This window comes from Lepisosteus oculatus, chromosome 1 (genome assembly GCF_040954835.1).
Source record: "Lepisosteus oculatus isolate fLepOcu1 chromosome 1, fLepOcu1.hap2, whole genome shotgun sequence".
In the NCBI taxonomy this organism is placed as follows: Eukaryota; Metazoa; Chordata; class Actinopteri; order Semionotiformes; family Lepisosteidae; genus Lepisosteus; species Lepisosteus oculatus.
The window spans coordinates 62,394,156-62,412,412 of NC_090696.1; the positions used below are offsets into that span (position 1 = coordinate 62,394,156).

An 18,257-nucleotide genomic window follows, 5' to 3' on the forward strand; every position below is an offset into this window, starting at 1 on the left:
TCATGTTTTCAGTAAAGCTTGCAAAATCAGAATGTTTGGCTTTTTTCTTGCTGCTGAATGGAAAGCAGGTGAATCACCGTTATGCTGCTGTGGAAAATGAATTTCCACTGGTGTTTCTGGAACAGCTGCCATTGGAGCTTTTATTTAAAGGAAGCATTTCACAGTGCTGGGACCCTAGGTTCAATTCCAGTCCTGTGTGGAGTTTGTGTGTTCTCCCTATGTTTGTGTGGGTTTCCTCTGGGTACTCCAGTTTCCTCCTGCAATCCAAAAGTACTGGTAGGTTAATTGGTTTCTAGGTAAATTGGCCCAAGTGACTCAGTGTGTATTTGTGTCTCTGTGTGCCCTGCGATGGACTGCCGTGTGCCCAGTGCTTGCTGGGATAGCTCCCCCATGACCTCCTAAATTGGAAGAAGTGGTTAGAAAATGGATGGATGGAACCATTTGAAAACATGGCTCCTACGATTGTGCTCTTGGCATTTCAGTTGACTTATGAAAAATAAACAGATATAATTACATTCTCTTGATGTTTCTGGCATTTAGGAATTTGAGTTTGAAGGTGAAGGAAAACAGTCAATGTTTTTTAAACTACTGAGTGAAACGGCTAAAACATATCTTAAAATCAATACTAATAACTCCAGAATAACTCCCTTTAATGTAGTTAATGTAACAACAAATATGCACATCCACACAACTAACATAAAATACAAATAAAAGGCATTTAGCACTTGACTGTCTTGATCATTGAAAAATTCTAAGCAAATTAAACTGTATATTAATACAAGCAGGAAAACTAATCAAACCAAATCTTATCAGACCATCATTCTGGCTAAGAATTATGACAGTAACTGCTCTGATGTTTTTGTGTAAGTGCAAATACAGTTACTTTCTTGTAGAAACATAATGTAATCATCGCAGATAACATACAGTATATCCAATACTGTACATGAAGAACTAAAGGGAACCTTCAAAGAATAACTGTAGAGCTGTACTTCCTAAAACACATACATTTACCTTATAAAATGTAATATTTTTCAGCATCAAATTCATAAAAATAAATAATCATACTATCATACTTTCATTTGAAATAAGAATGCAAAACAATTTTTAAATGTTAAAATGTTTTCGAAAACTGAAACATGAGATGGAGCTCTTGAGCAAAATACAAATTAAGTGAAGTCTGTTGCACCACCTCGTGTTCAAGAAAATCTATTGCAGTTCCAACAACTTCAATAGACACTATAAAGAACAACTAATGTCATAAACATGATTGTAAATGTGTTTCATCATTCATTCATTATCCATTACTCCAACATCCAATAGACCATTGGTTCCCACAGAAATTGAACATCTGTAGAAGGACAAAAAACACTGTGCAATTGTTTGTTAAATTGTATGTTTATTTGTGGGTAGATAAGGGTGGAGGTACAGTAGCTAAGAAAACTTACTGCACTTACTGCAAATTATGGACAGACCAACAGTAGGACTGAATAAATATAATGATATTTAATTTAACTTCCAGAAACCAACAAAATGTGCAAAACATTTTGTAGTGGCAAAGCTTTTACATGGCTGAATATTATACACAATAAATGTACCCTTAACACAATTTACCTCCTACACTCCTACACTGATCCAAAAACTGATCTGCCCTGTGGCAAGAGATTAGGCTCTTTTCTATACTAAGCCCCTCCCATAAGAGCATTTTTTGTGGAGGCACCTATAAAGGTATCCCTGGAGCTTAAAGAAGGAGACATAAAATGGTGAATGCTGTTTGTTTATGTTAGTGTGTGTATAATTTGTGTTGTGTTAACTTTTACATAGCAGTGTATCTACAGTAGCAATCAACCTACATAAGTGCACTGATGAAATAAATCACTAGATACAAAACAAGAGATGTTAGTGAGATAAATAAATGTTTGTTTATTTAATTAGAGACTTTGTTGTCAAGTATGTGTAGTTGTGTGTGTGCTGCAGTGAGCAGGGGACCGATCATTCTGTAACATGGTCATTCACTCAGACAGGAATAAGAAAGCACCCTCTTAATAAACACATTTAGGAGACTGCCTTGAGTTTCATATTCAACTTTTTTGGACCAATACACTTGACATCAGGTATTTGTGATCCAAAAGACATGTAAACAAAACAAGAATGCAGCTCAGTTGAAATGAAAATCAGCAGACATAGTGGTTTCCTTGAAACAGATGATCTATGGAACAAATATCTCTCTGATTTGTAAACATCCTTGTATTCTGACACTCTGACAGATGGTCCTGAGGTTGAGCCTAATCCATTAGGGGATACAGGGACTATACCCTGGACAGATTGACAGTCTGTTGCAGGGCACACATAAATATGTATAAACTAGCAAGTATTTGGAAAGGTGAAAGGAAATTGGAGCACTTGAAGAAAATCCACATAAACATTGAAGACATCCATATATAGTATAGAACCCAGGACCTGAAATCTATAAGGTACTGTAATACTGCTGATCTCCATGTTGCCAGCATGAGTTCTGGCAGGTTTCAGGGACAGTCTTGTAGAGGGGACTGAAATCTCAACCCAGCTCCCCAGGGTAAAATTCCCAACACCCAACCCCTACAGTTCCAGTCATATTGTCTCCTACACCAGATCCCTGTCACTGACATGTGCTCCCAGGAGAAGACATGACTTCATGCACTGCTGCAGCTGCTCCTCATAATGAAGCAGTCATCATCCCTCCAGAGTCATTCTTGCCGTCTAGTAACATCCCAGTCCCACAGGAGTGTGCAACTACTAGCTAAACATGATGGTAATTGGGTACAAAAGGGGTGCAAAACCAGGGAAACTATTTACATGAGTCCAGGCAATCTCGCGACTGTGTACACCTGTTCCACAATTGGTCAGCTGCACTGGCCAGAGGCTCTCCTAGTCCTCACCCTGGCCACTACTACTCCTGTCCTGCCCCTCGCCACACAACCCAGCCGGGAGCTCTTCGGCCACAATGCCAGGCAAGGGTGCTACAATACCTTAAGGACTGCCTGGAGATCCGGGTGGCTTACTGGATGTCCAGTGTCCAGTTAAACTACTACTCTGCCTCAAGGTTGGTGGAGAGGCAGTTTGTGTTTTCTGGACCCACTGATGCTGTGGTGCTCCTCTGGTTCCCTGCTGAGTCCTACTATCCCTTAAAGCAACATTGGGGACTTTTAGGCAACCTGGTGAAACAGTCAGTGGGTACCAAGATGTTTTGAGTCCTGGCATCCATGGAAAGGAGAGAACAATAAAGCAGTATCCAATGAAAGCTTGATTTGCTAGTACTGTACCTCATCAATCCTGGGCAATGTGTATGAGGACTTGTGAGTGCTTCCATTAAATAATGATCTACAAGCTCCATGAAGTCGCCTCCCCTGCAAACAGCACCAAATCTAAATGGAGTGTCTTTCCTAACCTCAAGTCTTACTAGCTAATATTGGAGGGATATTAAGCATCAGGGTTTACCACTGGTTTGTCATCTTTAGGTGTCCAGTCAGTAATGCATTCTGGTATCTGAAATGGAGATGTTCATTTGTGTGCATGCAGTCCCCATCACAAGCTGCAGATATGTCCCTGATTTTCAGTTACTGGAGAACTACAGGTATTTAGGATATGCACGCTGCACCGGTAAGAACCTAATAATATAGTAATAACTAGTAAGAAATAATGGTATAAAGAAAATGTATTATTATTATTATTATTATTATTATTATTATTATTATTATTATTATTATTATTATATGAGATTGAATAAAATAACACATAGGAACATAATATTTTTGGAAAAAAGAATAATACAATTATGAATATTTTGTTGATAAACAGAAACATAATAACATTATGTTTTGCGACATGCACGAATGACTTCATTATTTGCAGACAGCATTTTAAACAGAGACGTGAGTGGGGAAGATATGAAAACGTAGATCTTCCTGACAAGCACGCTCTTGCATCAAAAAGAAAAACGACGGTGCAGGAACCTCCACAGGCTTCCTCAGCCTGGCCGGGGGTTGTGACGGATTTCCATCAGAATCCGGTTCCCTGTATCCTCACATCCTGACTCCGCCTTGCAGCTGGGAGCTGACGTAGGGTAAACAGAAGGGGATGGAAGTGAGGTAGAGCCCGTAGAGGAGGGGTTTGCGAGGAGATTCCCGAATTACATACCTGGCTTGTTTTATTGCATCAACGACGATACTTTCTTATAGTATTAGAAAAACCCGAAGAGAAATGACTTCTTCCAAAAGAAGCGAAAGCGACTGGCAGGGGTTGGTTAGTGAGGTGAGTGCGCAAATGTCTTATCGGAGTGTCAAATACTAGATGATCTAGTATGCGTGGGACACGACACGGCGTTTCCAGATGGGAAAAAAGCAGTTTTTATGCTGTGGTCTGAACTAGAATATGAGTACCAGGAATTAAATGCTGTCTGGTTATAATACACTTTCAGCTTTCAGGGAAAAAAAAACGGGGAAAATTATGTGGCGTTGCACCTGAAGGTTACCGGTAACTTGGTAAATTTACATAGGGAGCATTTCAAATGTCATTTGTATGCGTAATTGTATTGAATCTTGGTGGCAAGTACGCATTGGACGGCCCGTTTTAGCACAAATACTACCATATGTTATTAACAAATACTGAAAATAATGTACAGTACCAACCAAAAGGTCGTGATGTATCTAAGATTAGAGCTTTGTTCTTGTGCAGTTTGTAATATATCTGCAGCGGTCACAAATCCCAATTTAGTGTGTACGCTTGTAACCATTTTGTATCTACTGGAATAGCATTCAGCGTGTACTGTAACAGCTGATTGCCAATGGTGGTGTAATTTAGGACACCTGTAAACGTTTCCAGACAGGATCCGTAACATATGGGACCATATGAAAATATGAGCTGAGAATCTTGAAACGGATTTTCTATTTAATTTTAAACACGAAAATATCGTGGGACATATTAAACCTTTTATTAATTTTATTTCTGTTTTACATTTTACATACTAAAATCCTGAAAACGGTAATGCATCGTTGCTGGATACAAAACTTAATATACCTGATTTTATAACTTGAAGTTTTCTTTGCAGTTGGTGCTGACATTTAACTTGTTTTAGCCATAAAAGTGTTCATTTTGAACGTTCAATTTTAAACCAAGAAACTTTAAAGACGTGCATACTGTACATGATTTGTGATTAAAACAAGATGGAACATCGACGAAAGGGGGTGAATACTTTTGCAAGGTACCGTTACGTGCATGTATACCAAAGTGCATCGAAAGTCAGATAATGAGGTGGACAGTTCGAATATGTAACATTACATCATACATCTACATCTACATCTACATCTCTTCCCATGAAATGTGTCATGATTTAAGTTATTGATCATTAATTGCCCATGTTACTGATTTTAAAAAGATGGCTTTACAGTTAAGCACATCTGTGGGATGCTGTTTATATAGGGAGAAAATAAAATTTTCCAAAACAACAGTAGCAATTGTTAAGAATTTAAATATGCTGGTATTTACATCAAGAGCCTCAGACAGGAGGTCTGATAATTCCAAATACATTAAACTCTGCCCTGCAACAGACTGGTGTCCCTCCCAGGGTGTATCCTGTTTTGCATCTGTCGCTTGCCAGGATGGGCTCTGCTGCCCTGCTACCCTGAACTGGAGAAAGCAGTTAGAAAATGAATAGATGGAAATACATACTATACTTTCAGAAAAGTCAGGAGTTGTTTTGAAGCAGATACATTGATTGGTTTGATCTGTTTTGATCATGTTTTCTTCACTGGTTTATTTATGGTGACAAATTGTACCAAGGTAAGAGAGAAGAACAGTCATATAGACAGGGAAAAGGATCACGTACTGTAGAGGCTACTTCCACACTGTAATGAAAAACAGACTGTAATACACCTAGGCAAAGTGTTAGGTATCGGGCTCTCATCTCCTTTAGAAGCTCCCTTCATTTTGTAAGCTTCACTGTTACAGTACATTACAGCAGAAGATGTTGGAGAAAAGGATACATTTTCCTCAAAATTAACAACCAATTTGATAAGATGTTAAGATGTTTTTTTAGTACCATGAACTTTTTTTTTTTCTTAAGAGAGATTTCATGTGGGACCTTACATAGTAGCTATGTTGATGTAAATGAGAAGGATTAATTTAATAGCAGTAATTGAGGAAGTAATTTTTACAATACCTAAAAGCAAAGCAAAGTGCCCTGAAGACATATGACTGGCAGAACATGCAAATATTTACAATTTGACTGCGCTGGAAGGGAGGCACAAGGAGAGGAAAAAAACAGCTCAGAGTAGCAAAATTTGTTTTGTAAGCAGTTTTGTAGATTCCCCTTGTCTAATTTGAACCTGTAGATTGCTGTTTTCTGTATCTCACAAACAGTCATGTGGTTTTGTGCTCTCATAAAACTGCAGTAATGCTTCAGTATCTAAAATGCTTTGTAATTTTAGAGTAATAATTAAAACGCTACTGCTAAGAACAACTGCTGAGAAGTATACTCTCTTATTAGCAGTACTTTGAATCTATACAGTATAAGTGCATTATATACTGTAAGTGTAATATTCGTACATTTATTGTAGTCATAAAATAAAGCTTTCTGCATGATTCAAAACTTTGTATCAAGCATTTATTCTCTGTATTACATGTTGAGTATTTACATACTTGTCAGTTTTCAAACAAGCTACTTTAATTTTTTTTTGGTGGAAAGTGTATTAGTATTCCATTATAGTCATTTTTCAGATTGTGTCAGTTCTTATTTTCATTATTAAAATATGGTTGAATACTGATATTCAGTGACAAATTGTATTGGAGACAAGTGAGCTTTTTTTAGAGTGCAAGCTGGTGCCTTTCAGAGTTAAATATGGGTGTTTCAATTTTTATCTCAGCCTGTTCAATAGTTTATTTTTCCACTGCTACAGTACAGAACATGGTGTTGGTTTAGTAGCTCAGGTGGGGGAGGGTACTGTAAATTAAGGCTAATGCAGATTAGCAGTACCTTAGTACAAGTTAGCAGAAGGTTGTTGTCTGGGGCCATGATGGAGAAATGGTTGTGAAAAGTTTCACAGTATACTTCGAGACTTTTGCTTTTGTGCTGACATACTGTACAGTGGTGATCACAACAGAAATGGGGATGTAGATTTGCATATTATTGCATGTTATTACAGCCGATATGATTTTAGGAGTGATAAAAGAATAATGAATCATTGTACATGTTGGATTGGTTCCAGAAGAATGAATCCAGAACTGTTCATCACTTTTAAAGAAAATGGAACTGTGGATGATTATTTTTAGAAAATGTTTAACTTTACCATTACAAAGCTATGCTCTGTGATCTTATTCCTGTATTGTCATTCCTAAATTAATGTTTTGGCCTGAGTGCAAATTGGTAGTCCATCTCAGTTAGCTGATATATTTTTTTTCAAAACTCAATACAGGTGTGTGTTTAGCAAGGTATTTCTTATATTTGCCTTAAAAAGTTATACTTCTTATTTTGATATTTGAGAAGTAATTAATAATTATAATTATAATAATTAATAATTATAATAAAGCTAGTCTTCATTGCCAAATCTAACTCTAAAATCCTGTTGGTATGTGAAGACAGCAGGAACGGCAGATATTTAGACACCTGGATAATTTTGAAATGGACAGCTTGGTTTCTAAACATGCGCATGTACTCTAAACAGCTGTAACATAATGAATGGTGATCTGCATCTAAATGAAAGCCTTTGTCATATTAAACACTACATACGATTAAACTGTACACAGTTTTCATGCTTAGTCTTGTCACCATTTCATCAGTTGTTCTAGAATAGATAAAGATAAGACCTCTATGTCCAAATCTCAGAGAAATGCATTTAAAATATTCAAGTTCTCCCTTCATACATTTTCCATTACTGCCTCATCATAAGCTTTTATATTATGCTTTTTTTCCCTAATAGTTCTTTCTCAATAATTAAAATAAAACCAAAGTGCAATTTTCAATGTGCCCACAGATGTAAAGATCCCTGTTTCTACATCTTGTGTAAATTTCATAATTCAAATTGGTAATAGGTTTTTTAGGTGGACATAGTTTTGTTCCAGGATTTCAAGACTTAAGAAAAAATTTGATAAAGAATAAAGAGGAACCAATACTATCTTCTCTATCTTACTGTACATCATTTTTAAACATGGGCTGTGTTGTTGTAGTGCTAAATATAGTTCCTGCCTTGCTGAGAGTTTGATCCTTGCCAAGCTCTCTCTGTATATGGAATATATAAAATCAATCTTGAAAAGTAGCACTGGGGATACATAATAAAATTAAATAATACAATAGTTGTTTTATATTAGAGCATTATATTAATAATTCTTAAATCTAGATGAACTACAAGACAACAGTTAATATAACTACCCAGGGTTTCATTATTTCCAGAAGCTCACTAACATTTGAGATGCATACAGTATGCTAAATAATTGAATGTAGGCTTGGCAGGTAGATAAAAACAAATGTCTGTGATTAAGGTTGTCTGTTGTAAAAAAGAGCGTGATTATACCTTTTTATGATGAAATCTTTGCTTTATACCATGTATTTGTTTTTTAGTACTGAGTATCAAAATAAACTTATGGCTCTGCATTAATTGATCTGTTGTACACAACAATTAGCATATCATTCTGAACATTTGCATCACATCTACTGACATCTAGCAGGGTGGTCTTCACAAAATCTTAATCCGTCACTTGCCACTGCAAACTAGTCCACCAGAGGCAGCGTCATTTCTGTTGTGTTAATGAACGTTGTGTGGTCATCAGGCCAGCAAACTATGACTTTTTTATCTGTCTCCTCAAAGTTGAACTGCTGATGCACGGATTGTTGTTGTATCCCTGATGTTTCTGTCACAGTGGAACTGGCAGTGTGAAAATATGACTTGTGATCTCCTAGATTGTGACCTATCACTGGCTGACTATCTGGCTGCTAAAAATGTTTTTTTTTTTCAAGTTGAAAAAATTGCTGGCTCTGAACATTCCCGATAATGAGTGGCAGTTCACTGACTTAGTCAAGCTTCCAACACGTCAATGATAGATAAGCAAGCAATTTAATCAGAATAATTTCCAAATAACATTTTAGTCCATGTCCAAAAACTACACACACTTTATTTTTCTAAAAACACTCATGCAAATGACACCTATTGATCTGTTGTGCTTGTGGAGCATTATCATTTAGTCGTGCTTGTGGTTGAGACGGCTCTGTGAAATTGGCCCCATACCAGTAGCATGAACAATTAAACCCACCGCATCCGTTAGTGCTCCGTTTGTGCTGTTGAAAAGTAGTTTGTGCTGCTTTCTCAACTGAGATAATGCACAGAAAACATTATTTAAATGAAAAATCTCCAACCCACTCTCCCAGACAGAGAAAGTGAATTGCAGATATAATTCTCCTCTCATACAGTAATTTAGTGCCTGAACTGCTCAGACTGTGTAACAAGTGGTCAAGTTCATTGTACAAAGTCACACAATTACCCCCCAAAATATGGGACTATATCTCATTAATGAAAGCAGCTATGTAGGAAGCTGCTTTCAGCGGTACAAACAGAACACTAACATATGCGGTGGGTTTCATCGTTTGTACTGTTTGTAGAAGGGCCAACTTTACGCAGCTGCAAATTTATGTGGACTCTTACAGTACGCATGACTGTGAAATTGAGAACTCCCCTGTATCCAGTAAGTATCAAACGGCCAATCTATGGAGGAAGATGAAAGACAATATGCATACCTGTCAGTTTGTGTGTGTTCATTTATCCTGAATCAGTTCTAAAAATATTTTGCTGCAGGGTAACAGTCTGAAGATTTTCTTAATGATTCTCCCTGGAGAATCATTAGTAACCATTAATCACTTAGTATGTAGGTTCTGAAGCTTTCATTTCTGCCCTATTCTGCATGATCAGTAAGACCTATTCCAAATGTTTTGCATAAGGACTCTATCTAAAGCTGAAGCACACTACTTTTATTTGTGAGGTCTCACAGTGTGCTTTATTCTAGATCTCAAACGATATGCATTTCTCTGAAATTTTCATATTTGCATCATTAAGAGCACAGTTTTATGGAAGCATCACTGAATATTGAAACATACGAGGAAACAGGCAATAACTGACCATATGTGAGTTTTATTTTTTCTTTCAGGGTTTCTTTGAGGTGTAAATTGACAAACCCATTATGATCATTCTGAAATACTCACTCAGAATTATTTACTCTATGAACATTTCATATGTAATCATATGATCTTCACTAGATATACTGAAGAAACTCCAGGCAAGCAAATGGTAAAATTAAAAAAGAATGTATACTTTTGGATTTTGTTTTCAAATATAAATATGGTTTTGATATTTAAGAAGGAGAGAATCTAAAAATTACAGTGTTTACAATTCTGTTGTAGGATCTAGATTTGTGTGTCCAAATTATTTATTTTTTTCAAATACAAAAACTTTTAGGTCCCAGTTTTCAGTGTAAGCCTACACTTACATTATTTTAAATAAATGCAGATGACGTCTAATAACCCAGTTGTCTTCAGCTGACATGTCAGGACGGAGAGTCTTGTTTGGGTGTTTGACAGCAAAGTAATTCAAAACTGCTCTAAAACAGTGTGAGTGTTGAATAACCTTATGTATTTAAGCGCCAGTAGTGTAAATATCAGGTTCGACATGAGTGTCTGTGTTATGTTGTGTTTGTAAAACTAAAGGATAGGGAATGAATTAGTGTCCATTCCAATCTACAGTATATTTGTGTTTAATCTAAGTTTCTATTACCTCCAGAGATTAGCAGTGTTCAATCAAATATGGCTTTGCCTATTAAAGAGTTTTTTAAGTGTACTGACATCTGTTTGTGTCACATTTCGGCTCTATACTGTAGCTTGATTCTGAGTGAGTAATTAGCAATAATGGCTATTACACAGCCTTAGATAACATCTGCAATTAGTGTTAATGGAAAGATGCATGAAATGTTTCACATAGAGTAAAAGATTGTGAAAGCAGTTTCAGATATCAAAAGAGTAATTGCTTGCTTTTTTATGTAGTTTAGACATAATGTTGTTCAGATGAAACTTGATCGATTTTCATTTTGCTCTTAAAATGGAGGGTTGTTTTTTTACTGAATGTCATTACTTGACTATTAGTGGAAGGAAAAGATCCACTGATCAGAAATTCCTTCAAACTTGAAGGAGTGTATTCTTCTGTATTGACAGCTCTACAGTACAATATGTGCTGATTTTTCTTTTGCTAATAGCATACGGTAAGTAAATATAGTCTGCCTGCAAACTCATGCTTTAGCTATGGATTTCCTTACAACACCAGTTTTAAAAACTCTCCTTATCTCCTGTTCTAGTTCCTGATATGCAAAAGGAAGCTGGAGAGCAAAAAGGAAGCTCTGCTTATCTTGTCCAAGGAGCTGGACACCTGCCAGCAGGAGCGAGACCAGTACAAACTGATGGCCAACCAGTTGAGGGAGCGGCACCAAGGCCTGAAGAAAAAGTACAGAGAGCTCATTGTAAGATTTATCTTCCCCTCATCCACTCTGCCTGTTAGATGTGTTAGACGCAGAACTGCTTTAGCATTGCGCCCCCCCTGCTTTTCAGGCTTGTCTTGGTTCTTGGGTATATATGGAATCCCCCTTTCAATCATGACTGCCTCCATAGACTCTCCACATGGACCACAAGAATCCAAGTAGTTCTTGATAGGTGCAGCATGGGGCTTAGTAGGAACTGTGATTGAATGGCTGTTGTGTGAGTAACAGGAGTAACGTTGAATGGCCCTTGTGTGAGTAACAGGAGTAACATTGCGTGGCTCTTGTGTGAGTAACAGGAGTAACATTGCATGGCTCTTGTGTGAGTAACAGGAGTAACATTGTGTGGCTCTTGTGTGAGTAACAGGAGTGACATTGAATGGCTCTTGTGTGAGTAACAGGAGTAACATTGCGTAGCTCTTGTGTGAGTAACAGGAGTGAGATTGAATGGCTCTTGTGTGAGTAACGTTGCGCTAATAACAGTATCATTATGTTAAAATAATTGTTACGGCTATGAAATTCTGTTTTGCAGGATGGGGATCCTACCTTGCCACCAGAAAAAAGAAACCAGGTATGTTGTGGATCAAAGGCATGTTAAGCAAATGTTTTAGGATACACGGTGGACATTCTTGTTTTTGTGTTTTTGTTAACTGAGTGGTAGCAGGAAAAAGAAAGCTTTATGTACTGTGACTTCTGTTTTCAGTGTTAGAAGGACTCCCTCTTAGCTGCCATTTGCGTTCTCTAGCTTGTGTTTTACTGTTGATTCTGAAGAAGTCCATAGGGTTACATTCATCAATAACTTTGAGGATTTTGAATACTGGAGTATGGTACCTTCATAGACTTATTTTTTTAGACTAAAAAATATTTAGTTCCTTTAACCCTTCAGAGTTGAACATTTATTTTAGTTTGTAACTGGTAATTCTCCATCTATGCCTATTACTTACAATTTGAGGGTTAATTTTTTATGAAGGACTTGTGCATTGGTTAACATGCCCTGGGTTCAGTTCCGGATCTGGGGTGCTGTCTGCGTAGAGTTTGTATGTTTTCCCCATGTTCACATGGGTTGTCCAAAGACATCCATGTACTGTATGTGAATCTGGTGTGAGTGTGTGCATGTTTATGTCTGTGTACACCCTGCAATGGATTGGCTTTGTGTCCAGGGGATATTGCACTTGCTGGGATAGGCTACAGCTCCCCTCTGCCCCTGTATTGAATCGAGCAAATAGATGGATGGATGGAAGATGGGATGGGTGGAAGGATCTTTCATGAAAAGGTTTATCAAAAGCTTTCTGAAATTTAAATATACTGCGTATTATAGTGTCTGATATGATAAGTTGTCTGTGTATCCTGACTGTTGCATGTTCACAGAGCTCTAACAAATTTGATACTTCTCTGTAGCTAAGAAAAATCTAAAGTTCAATGTTATTTTCTTTGTGAAGAATTCCACATTCCACTCTGTCTGAGTGTGCTCATTTTGATCTTCATTAGCCACTTCCTTTTCAACATCTAAAAGATTAAAGCAGACTGAATGTACTGATTGGGGAAACAAGTCGTTTAGACTCATCAATACATAATTGGCTTTTAAGGCTTTGCCAACAAAAAGTTCTCTGAAACAAACCAAGCAATGCAGGAACATCTGTACAAGCGGAATTGCTGATTGTTGCTTTGTGTTGCAAATTCAAAGTCTGCTGAAGAGGGGAACCTGTTAAGAGCCCCACTACTACCATTTGGGAAAGTGTGTCCTGTTGTTGTTCAGGTGAATCTTGCCCAGCTGTTGAGAGATTCTCGGGAACGCAGTAAACAGCTAGCCGAGGAAATCAAGGAGCTGAATCAGAGGCTGGCAGAGGCCCAAGGGGATAACAAGGTACACCCTCCCATCTTTCCACACTGATCCATAAATCACAGCCTCAGACAACCACCTGGAAGAAAACATGCATATGCGAGCACTTTCCCCCTTGGGAAAAATACCAACCAAGAATCAAACCAGATTTTTTGTTTTTGCCATGTTGTTTTTTTTAACTTTTTTATAATTATTGTTATTTTTTTTCCTGAGCAAAGGAAATTACACAATATGAATTGTGTGTAATGTGAAGAAGAATAGTAATGCATTTATCAAATGGAACTGCCCAAATTTTAAAATGTTTCAAGGGCCTCTAGAAGGGCTCTAACAAGGAGCTACTCTGCACTCCCTGGTTGTTCTTAGCTGGATCAAGTCACTATCTGACTGCCCTAGTATTCTCCAAGTGCTGGCGCACATCTTGCAAATCTAATCTGCCGATTTGCACTCATGCTAGTCCTCAGATTGTTGCAGACTTTCTCAGGCACTGTTGAGCTTGCAGCTACGTCAAATAATCAATACCTCTACAGCTTGGGAAGTTGAAGGAGCATGTTAGTATATTTTATTCTTTCCTGCATGGCTTTGCTAGTGTAGGGCGTCTCCAAAAAATTGGTGGTTCCAAATTGGTTGTACAGTATATATAAAAATCACATACTTATTTCCCATTTTAAGGAAACACATTCTTAGAGATTTATGTAAGAATGACCAATTATTTGTTATAGCCTGTCCCCAGCCCACACCTTTCACCATTTGAAAGGGATTTGGAATTCGGTTTGCTGGCTGCAATGCCCCTTGTACATCTGTAGGAGAGCAAATCTACAGACGCTTCTTCTGATATGTGCATTTGTCAGGGTGTTCACCCTGTGTACTCTGCCAGCAACACAGCCTAATCAGCAGAGGGAAGATGCTTCTTTTATCAGTACTAGCCTAGTGAGACCTGACAAGCCACAGGAGTTGCTATCGTTCTGCAAACTGAGTACACAGGCCCACTAAAGGCCACCCAATCTCTGCTTCACTGAAGAATGTGACGCCATTTGAGGAATCCTGGTCACAGCTGGCTAAGGAGATTTCTGTTTGAGCTGCTTAGAGCCCTAGATGTTCACATTTCTGAAGATTGTGTTCTTTCAAGCTTGTTGTTTTTTTTTTGGTGAAGATTTCTTTATTTTCAATTTTAATTTTTGATTTAAATTTTAAATCCCTGAGGTGTGCGAACAAGTGACAATAGTGGCATGATCCTCATAAAACAAGTTTCCTGATAGAGAACAGGAGGGAAAATACATCATAAAATAAAATGCAGTATTGACTTCCATGAGGCACACTAAGCCACAACTTGACATGACATAACAGTGCTACTTCAGCAGAATTCCCAGGTTGACACTGTGACTGAGAAAGCTTGAGATGACTGAGCTGTGGATCTTTCTAGAAGCAAGATGTCATAGAAATAGTATAGTCAAACGGATGCGAAAAGAATAGCAGGTTCTAGCCAACCCTTTAAAATGGTTTTCTTTGCTGCCATTATCATTGCCAGAAAAAAAAAAGATTTTGTTGATAGTTAGTTGAGAGAGAGGTCTACCAACGCACATACCTCTTAGAAATGGAGCACCACAATTCACATTAGAGAGAGACTCTTGTAAACACCACATGTTGCCAAAATGTATTTGTTTTAGGGCATGCCAAGTACCAATGCAAATACCTTATGTAAACGTCACCCCAGACACACAAACCCAACTGTCCTTTTCTTTGTACCTACCAGAGTGGTGTAAGACCGAATGTATGAGCCACTTTTAAGTGGATCAGCTGATGTGCTGAATTCTTAGACCATTCAGTGCATTTGATGCTTACAATTGACATGGAATGACCCGACATTGAACCAACACAATAAAAGAATAATTGGCAAACTCCGAAGAACAGATGCTCTTTGTTTTCTCCTCAGCTCTTGCGCATGACGATTGCCAAGCAGAGGCTGGGTGACGAAGAAGTTGGAGCTCGCCACTTTCCCGCACACGAGCGCGAAGACCTTGTTCAGCAGCTAGAGAAAGCACGAGAACAAGTATGGAGGCTGCCGCGCTTCTTTCTGAAAGACGCTTCATTTTGATACACACCATAATGTATGCGATGGATGTATTTCACTATAGCACGAGAGTGCAAAGGTTCATGGGCCAGCCATGATCAGTTGTTTTTCATGGAGGCCCATGTTGCTTGTTTTACTTACAATCTGCTGACAGCTGTTATTATGCCAGTTCTAGAAAGATGATTCCTTTATTCCTTTATTCCTTCCTCATGGAGAGCAAGCTGGGGTATGCGAAAAGACGAATTCCTAATGCAAGAAATTGTATAGGGCTAATAAAGTGATGTTATGTTATATTTAATTTAAATTGTAAGGTTTTAGCTGTCCCTAGTGGATAGTTCATACTGCAATAAGTTGATCTGTTTTTGTTTTTTGAAAGAATAAAAATCCAGTTTCCTGTCAAGTAAATCCACAATCCAGATGCAAAACTAAATTTTATATTATTAGATCCATGAATATGGATTGTATTATGTAGCACCTTTTGTTAATAATCTACAGTAGGATCAAAGGTGCTGCAGTTTCTGTATACTCCCTGAACAGAAGAAGCCTTAATTGAAGTTTAGAGAATATATTTATATTTCTCTGTGTTGCAATGAAGTTAGTGTTAAAATGACATATAGAGTTTCAATTATGTCCTCACAGAATATCTTGCAATATGTCTTCTTCACTGCACAGTATACTTCCAATTTTCTAACTCCTGCTAATGGAGTTAATAAAACAAGAAATATATTTAATTCCTCAGTCTATTCTTTAATGTATTAAAAGGGGGAAAACCATATTTAGTAATTCAGTTGTAATTAATTAGTGTTTATGGTCTTAATGGTTGTAATCTCTACAGTGTCTGTTCCAAAAATATTATTTTAAAGAAGTACAGATTGACTTTTTTGTTCATGAATGTTTTGTTCTTAAATGCCTTCACTTTTTTACAAAACCATTTTAGTGTGTTAGTTTTGCTATTCTGTTTAATGTGGCGTAAAGTATTATTTGTCTCCTCCTGTAGAATGAAGAGCTGGAACACAACCTCAAAGCTGCAGTAGACGAGTTACAGGATGTGAAGGCAGAGAGAACGTTCTATCAGGAGAAAGTCAACCGGCTAAACCTAGAGCTCAACCACATTCTTGGAGGTCATGAGAATCGCATCATTGATGTGGACGCACTCTGCATGGAGAACAGGTCTGTCTTCCAGACGAACATGATCTCTGCCACTGTCACCCTTATACCTGAAACCAGAACATTTTAAAATGAAAGGGTACAGTTATGGAAGACAATCACAAAGAAACATATCAAGATTTTTTTTTTTTTGGATTGCTTCACATTTTAGTACATTAGTTCAGTAAACCAGTCTCAGGTTAATAAAACTAGAGTTTTATGTTCAGTTTCTGTTTTTGAGTGTTTGTTTACAGCCAAAATAATTAACAACTCTAATGTTTGGTTTTCCACAAAAGGTGATTCAGAAAACAGCTCAGGAGGACTGTTTCTTTCTTCTGCTATTCTAAAACTCACCTGCTTTAAGGAGCAATGGTTACACATTCTTCAAAAGTTGTGTTACCACTTCTTTACACTTATCAGACTTATCACACGTTTGTTTGTTTTTGTCTGTGTGCAGTGCCTGACTTCATTTAGAGCAGGTGTATATACAAAGGAGGAGTACTAAGCTGGGCAATTTAATTGACTCTGGGAGAGATACATGACATTCCATTTCTGGGATGGTTCTCCTGAAACCTATCCTTCTGTGTGATTTTCAGCTTAGTAAACCATAATACCAAAAATGCTGTGCAGGTAACTCAGATAAACTAGAGATGTAGAATTTTTAAGGGATGTTGTCCAGGTTGCTGATCCTCTCTCAAGAGAAAAGATTGTTTGTCTTTTATTCTGTTAAGATTGTACTGCATTGAGATAATTAGTTCCTTAATTGACATACAACACTTGAAATACAGAGCTGAGTACCACTGATATGTAGTTTTCCATACCTCTTACACCTTAAACTGTGATGTCAAAGCTGGTTACAGCAGTTTGGTAATATTGAGAGATTTCTTCTTTAGGACAGATGTAAGACAGAAATGGTATCTACGCAGCCCTATGGGATGTGGGGGAGTCTAAAAAAAAACAGTTCGGAACTTTGGACTCATTTTAAAATTGCAAGTCAAGCAAGGAGCAAAGACCATCCCAATTCATTCTGTTTGTTCAAATGTGAGCTCCTTTATTGCTCCAAAGTAGAAGACAGAAAAGGGAATAACATATAAGGCTTTTCTGTTAGGATGGTGCAGTGGCATGGTTGTTAGTGCTGTCCTATGAGTCTTGAGTCTTGGGTTTCATTTGAGGCTAGAGCATGTGTGGATTTTACATGCTTTCCACTGTATACATGTTTCTACAACGTGCTTTGGTTCCCAGCTGGCTTCAGAAAAGCTATCTAGGTTAAGTAATGTCTCTGATTTGAACCTGCATGGGTGCGTGGGTATGTGCGTGCGTGCGTGCCCTATGATGGTCATTGTTCAGGATATAAAGTAGTTCCACTTTGTGTCCCATGATTCTGTCTTAGTGTCCAGTTTTCTGCAACCATTTATAGGATGGATAAGGGATGGATTGATGGGAGTTTTTGATTATGGAAGGTGTGATGTAAGAATGCTGTATCTTATGAGATTTTGTGAATGTTTCATATGCAAAGTTGCAATTAAGTATGTGTGATGATTCAATTATAGGCAGGACTAGATCTCACATAAAACTGTAAAAAAAAACTTGAGCACTATTTGTAGCATGAGAAGGCACCTTCATCCTTAAAAATAGCATATGAGGCAGGGGCAATATACGTAACAG

At 37.6% G+C, this 18,257-nt stretch overlaps 1 protein-coding gene across 2 annotated transcripts in view; it reads left to right on the forward strand.

Annotated features, from left to right (window-relative positions):
- Nucleotides 1–4,105: 4,105 nt before the first annotated feature.
- The window catches only part of ccdc149a (coiled-coil domain containing 149a), a 35,297-nt gene continuing 21,145 nt past the window's right edge, over nt 4,106–18,257 (forward strand). Inside the window, exons 1-6 of one of the 2 annotated variants that reach the window (XM_015345278.2) lie at nt 4,106–4,287; nt 11,362–11,523; nt 12,071–12,109; nt 13,295–13,402; nt 15,309–15,425; nt 16,444–16,616. In XM_015345278.2, the coding sequence (XP_015200764.2) occupies nt 4,237–4,287; nt 11,362–11,523; nt 12,071–12,109; nt 13,295–13,402; nt 15,309–15,425; nt 16,444–16,616 (650 nt within the window). In that variant the 5' untranslated portion in view covers nt 4,106–4,236. The remainder of the gene's footprint in view (nt 4,288–11,361; nt 11,524–12,070; nt 12,110–13,294; nt 13,403–15,308; nt 15,426–16,443; nt 16,617–18,257) is intronic. The other variant, XM_015345279.2, reaches the window with a different exon arrangement.